Source organism: Pygocentrus nattereri, chromosome 27 (assembly GCF_015220715.1).
Source record: "Pygocentrus nattereri isolate fPygNat1 chromosome 27, fPygNat1.pri, whole genome shotgun sequence".
Taxonomy (NCBI): Eukaryota; Metazoa; Chordata; class Actinopteri; order Characiformes; family Serrasalmidae; genus Pygocentrus; species Pygocentrus nattereri.
In genome coordinates, this window is record NC_051237.1 from 21376705 (window position 1) to 21382303 (window position 5599).

Genomic DNA, 5599 nt, shown 5'->3' on the forward strand with positions numbered 1-5599 from the left:
CATTGTGTGTCATCCTTTTTTTTTTTGCCCTGTTTAAATGATGAGCAGTTGGGTTACAAGCAGATGGTGTGTGCTGAAGTTCAGCTTCCCAGGCAGGGATTAAAGCCTTTCAGTGCAGAATCTTCAGTATGTTGTGTAGGCCCAGGATTGGGTTTAATTCCCTCCAGTAAACCACAAGCCTGGCACATTTTGAAGTGGCTTGTCTAATTGTTTTGGGTCGTGTTAAATTCATAGGGATTAAGTGACCCTTATTAGTCACACGATGGGGAAATTTCACATCCACAATCTAACCCATCTGTGCAGTGAAACACCACATACACACTAGTGAAGACACACTAGGGGGCAGTGGGTAGTGGGCAGCCTTATCAACACTGCCCGGAGAGCAGTTTGGGGTTAGGTGCCTTGATCAAGGGCACCTCGGTACTTTCGGCTCAGGGGATAAAACCAGTGACCTTCCGGTCTCAAGGTTGGTTCCCCAACCTCCAGCCCAGCATGCCATGCCACAGTTCTAAACCTGTGAAAATTAGGAGGACAAAGCTAAGCTCATTAATGGAAAGTGACTGACAGGGCTAGTTCTAATCTCGGTGCAAATGTAGTCAGATGAGGATGTTTCTCTTCGCCTCCCAGAAATACAGGTTCAGGCAAGCAGAGTCACTGAAAAAAGGAAAAACTTCCTAAGAGTATGAGGAAAAACAAACTCAAAAAGAGGAATCTGCCTTCCTTTGGGCCACACATGAGCGAGATGTTAAGACAGACCCACAAGAAGTTTACAAGGAAGGTTAAACTGAAGGCCTGGTCATTCAGAGGAAGCATCCAAAGGACAAGCTGGTGACATTAAAAGTCCAATTTTCACGAAGAAAACTGATCAAAGATCTGCAGGACTGCTGAATGTGAGAACATGGTGGGGATGTAGTTCAGTATGGATCTAAATCAGCATTAGCCTACTTGTAGACACAGATTAGGAGTTCATACAGAGGTTGGCAGTCTTTATAAAAGCTCATTAATAATCATGACAGGAGATCAAGACGGCGTGTGATGGTAGGCTGTTCATCTTTGGCATGGCACACGGAAGTGGCTCCAAAGTACTCAAGAAGGCCTTCATAGAAGGTAGAGGTGTTATCCACCACACCAACCAACCACACTTTCTGGAAAAGACATGCTTTCCGGAAAGCTGCATTGTTACAGTATCTTGTAACAAGCAGTGTACAAATAGAATTAAATTGAGCGGAACTGAATTGAATTCGTTATCTCCCGAGACGGAAAAAAACTACATTTCCCATAAGCACAAGCGCCTGGTTCGCCATGACGTCGCTAAAGACGAAACACGCCAATCAGCGACCCGCTTCTGCTGCAGCTTTTACTCTGAATCCGGGAGGTAATACACAAGTACGGCTTTTATACGCGATTATACACGCAGATATACGTTATTTAATTCCGCGCTGTGGTATTTCGCGTTGGTCTGTGCCTCTGCGCTCACCCCGAGTGTGAACGTGTGTGTGTTCGTCGTTAAATGGACGATTTCGCCGCTCCGGTAATGCGGCCTGGTCCGGTTTGAGCTGCGCCATGTTGAAGTCCTCCAGCTAAGAGGCTGAAATATTTCAGACTTTATTCGTAAGAAGGTCTGTCGAGCAGCGATTCGGTGGGTTGACGTGTAACGGTGCTCGCTCTTTCGCAGCGTATTTGAGGCGAAAGTGGTGACGGGCTCGTCGGGCGGTTTTAAGACCGTGGTAAATACACAGAGGTTAGCTAGGCAGCTAACAGCTAGGCTAGCCTCCTCGCTGCCCCGGCTTGATTTATAGCGCGTCCCTCAGCTTTGTAGCCGAGCTGTTTATGCCGTTGGTCCGAGGGCTTTGGGTTTCTGAGTACCGTTTAGTTCAGTGAGTACTCTTAATTCGGTGTGTTTGTGTCTTTAATCGGCGCTTGGCTTTCATAAACAGGCCGATGCTAGTCAGCCGGTTTTCTAGCGAGTCGTCCTACCCATCGAACAGTCCTACTGCGCATGCGCGTATTATTAGTGTAGTAATTTAGTGTTTCAAACGTTTTATTGTGTTTTTAGTGCTAATTCAGGATAAACCCGGCTTCATATTAGTGCTTGCCCACTGATGAGGCTGTGCATTCAGTTTGTCAGAATGTCTTGCCTGTAGTTTTAGTGCTGGCAGTATTTTTTTGTTAAGTTATTTAGTTTTTTTTTAAACCATTTTTGCCAACTGTGTTTACACACTGTGGAATTAGACCTCCACATTTAACCCATCCGCGCAGTGGAACACACACACTAGGGGGCAGTGAGCACACTTGGGCACAGTGATGGGCAGCCCTATCCACAGTGCCCAGGGAGCAATTGGGGTTAGGTGCCTTGCTCAAGGACACCTCAGTCCTGGACTGTCGGTCATGAACCTCAACCATCCAGTTACAGGGCTGGTTCCCTAACCTCCAGCCCATAACTGCCCCCAGAGGTGTCGTTTATTTCTGCCCAGTTACGAACCGGGGACCTTTTGTGTGTGAGGCAAATGTGATGACCACTACACTATGGAAAACATGCCAATTAGTCAATTTAGGCTATTAAAATATCCTGCTTGTAATTTGGTGATGGTCTTTTCTAACATGTTGATTTATGGTGTAAAAAAAAAAAAATTTAATACCTACAGTTTTATGTAGAGCGCACCCTATAAATGTGTGCTATGGTAGGACGTTTGGACGAGGTGGCACAATTTGGCATTGAGCTGTTTGTACCTTCTACTTTTTACTCCCAGTTTCCCCAAAATGAGCAGTTCGGAGGAGGTTTCGTGGATTTCTTGGTTTTGTGGACTACGAGGAAACGAGTTCTTCTGTGAGGTTAGTAGTCTTAATCTAAATCGTTCATCCATCAATAACCAGCCGCCGTATTTAGTAATAAACAAGTGTGTGTGCTTCTTGCTGTGCCCAGGTGGATGAGGACTATATCCAGGATAAGTTCAACCTCACCGGACTCAATGAGCAGGTTCCACATTACAGACAAGCTCTGGACATGATTTTGGATCTGGAACCTGGTTAGTATCGCAGATCAGCCTGTTCTTAGACAAGCTAATTCACTGTAAAGGATGTGAGACATAGGCTTGGGCCTTATTTCAGTTCAGGTCTGAAACGTGAGGCATATTAAAAGGAAGAAATGCGTGATCCAATGTAGCCCAGATTGGATTACTGATGTGCCTTAGTCAGTAGTCTTCCTTAACCTCATTCATAGTGAGCTGTAGTGTTGCTGCAGCACATTCATTTGACTCTGTACTTACTTTATCTTATTACAGCTCTAAATAGACACTATTCTTAAATAACATCAGCAGAGTGGATTGGAGTCTTTGCTCAGTGATTTGCTTTACGAATACTCTTGTTCTCTTGTGATGATTTAAACATGTTGCCTTTTTTCTTTGTCAGATGAGGAGCTGGAGGACAACCCAAACCAGAGTGACCTAATTGAGCAGGCTGCTGAGATGCTGTATGGCCTGATTCACGCGCGATACATCCTGACCAACCGTGGCATTGCGCAGATGGTACCTCTACATTTTTCCTTTTGTTCTTTTTATTTAAAGTAGCATTTTTGTATGGTATTTGAAGTCCAGCAGAAATGCAATATGCAAAATACAAATAATACACATTTTTACCTGGTTTTTGTTGCTTTAGTTGGAGAAGTACCAGCAGGGTGACTTTGGCTATTGTCCTCGTGTTTACTGTGAGAACCAGCCTATGCTGCCCATTGGTAAGGAGTCACTAATAGACTTTCTATTATGCTGTACTTGACTGAAGGAAAATGCAGATGGATTTTTTTTTTTTTTTAATTTTTTATTGTATTTAAACCTGGTGCCGTTATTGATTGAAATCAGTGCCTCTCATTATCTCCAGGTCTCTCCGACATCCCTGGTGAGGCTATGGTCAAACTCTACTGTCCTAAATGTATGGATGTGTACACGCCAAAGTCATCTAGGCACCACCACACTGATGGAGCCTACTTTGGGACAGGCTTCCCTCATATGCTCTTCATGGTGCACCCTGAGTACCGGCCAAAGAGGCCTGCGAACCAGTTTGTGCCCAGGTTTGTACTCACAGTTATGGTCATTAATGCTAGTTTATATACTTTATTGATGTGGCACATTTTCCTAAATAAACCTTAAACTAAAAGTGCTTCTCAGGATATTTAAATAAAGCAGTAAGCTGCTGTGTATGGCTGAAAATAGCAAGAGCATGCCTGTTAAATAAACTAGACTAAAATGGGAAAAATAAATATAATTAAAAAATAAGAGGACCATGTAAAAAGAAGCAAAATACCAAATTAAATTCCTTCTTAAAACTAGTAATGATGGATGTTTCATTAATATTAATGCATTAACAGTAGGTTTGGCAGTACAGTGATATTTATTGTTAACTATTAACTCTTGTTAATTATTTACTGATAAATTGTCACATTTGTGGTCTGTCATTGTACTTTGGGGTTGCTTAACTGTGTTGCTGTGTTCTCTCTCTCTCTCCTGTGTAATTCAGGCTCTATGGTTTCAAGATCCACCCTATGGCATACCAACTACAGCTGCAGGCAGCCTCCAGCTTCAAGAGCCCCGTCAAGGCCATCCGCTAAGAATTGAAGAAGAAGAAGGAGGAGGTGGTGGAGGGAGGGTTGGTGAGGCAGGAGGAGAGGGGAAGATCTGTGTCTGTGTATACATAGCCTCACTCTCCTCCCAGAGACCATTTGTTTTAGATTAGGTTTGATTGAGAGAAGCGTTTAAATATTGAGAGAGTGGGAGTAGAACCTGCACACTTTGGAAATCTGTAAACAACCTTTCCTCTTAATCACACAGACGCAGCACGGGGTGCCATGCAGACATTGGTGTTTACCTTGTAAAGAAATTGTCCCTTTTCAGCGGTAGGAAAAGAAACTATAAATTGATGACAGATGAATATGACGTTACTCACTTTTGTGTCAAGAGAAAATCATGTATGTTTTGGTCACAGAGGTGGTGTACCGTACAAGTTAAACAGTAGTGGCTCAGTGTCCCCCTCCCCACACCTCATTCAGTGACTGGCAGACAGAGACTCTGTTGGGGGGAGAAAGAGCAGTTAGGAAAAATTACAAGTGTGAGAACTAATGAGTTCTCCTATTGGCTTATTTATCCTTAAAACAGTCCAACAGTTCCAAACAAGCTGTAGTTTGCTAAACTTGGACGTGATTGGCTGACACTTGTTAATTGTTGGCCTAATGCTCCTTCTCTGCTGCATGTTTTAGTTGTTAAAGCAAGTCTCTGTCCCCATCAGTCTCCAGTGAGTATGTGTAAAATCTCAGTATTGCGCAGATGTTCCCCTCGGAAGTACATGTACATTGATTCCTGCCAAGTTTCTCCGCAGTTTTGGTATGATTATTTATGTGAGACTTTTCAAAAGGAGGTCATCTGTAGTTTGGAAATGCTATTTTAGTTTCCCCATGGCCCTCTCACCTGGGCGTCTCCGAATTAATTGAAAGGCATGCGCCTACAGGTTATAGATTGGATGCATTGATAAAGATTGTAATTATTGTTGCTGTTAGTGTTTGTTTTTTTTTTTTTTTTTTTAATTTTTTTTGTTTTGAAATTTTCCTTTACAG

The 5599-nt window shown here is 43.1% G+C and overlaps 1 protein-coding gene across 2 annotated transcripts; it reads left to right on the plus strand.

The window, feature by feature from the left end:
* Window positions 1–1296: 1296 nt before the first annotated feature.
* csnk2b (casein kinase 2, beta polypeptide) lies at window positions 1297–4920 on the plus strand. 2 transcript variants are annotated; one of them, XM_017711408.2, is made up of 7 exons: window positions 1297–1375; window positions 2751–2832; window positions 2924–3026; window positions 3409–3524; window positions 3655–3730; window positions 3874–4063; window positions 4510–4920. In XM_017711408.2, exons 2-7 carry the CDS (start codon window positions 2761–2763, stop codon window positions 4598–4600), a joined length of 648 nt encoding a protein of 215 aa, XP_017566897.1. In that variant the 5' UTR covers window positions 1297–1375; window positions 2751–2760; the 3' UTR covers window positions 4601–4920. The 2 variants fall into 2 exon arrangements, with proteins under 2 accessions (XP_017566897.1, XP_017566898.1); XM_017711409.2 differs by having other exon boundaries at window positions 1317–1386.
* Window positions 4921–5599: the final 679 nt, after the last annotated feature.

Coding starts and splice junctions, on each gene's coding strand:
- csnk2b (XM_017711408.2), top strand. CDS start 2,761: ATGAGCAGTTCGGAGGAGGTTTCGTGGATTTCTTGGTTTTGTGGACTA. Junction 3,027..3,408: donor GATTTTGGATCTGGAACCTG/GTTAGTATCGCA, acceptor TTTCTTTGTCAG/ATGAGGAGCTGGAGGACAAC. Junction 3,525..3,654: donor ACCGTGGCATTGCGCAGATG/GTACCTCTACAT, acceptor TTGTTGCTTTAG/TTGGAGAAGTACCAGCAGGG.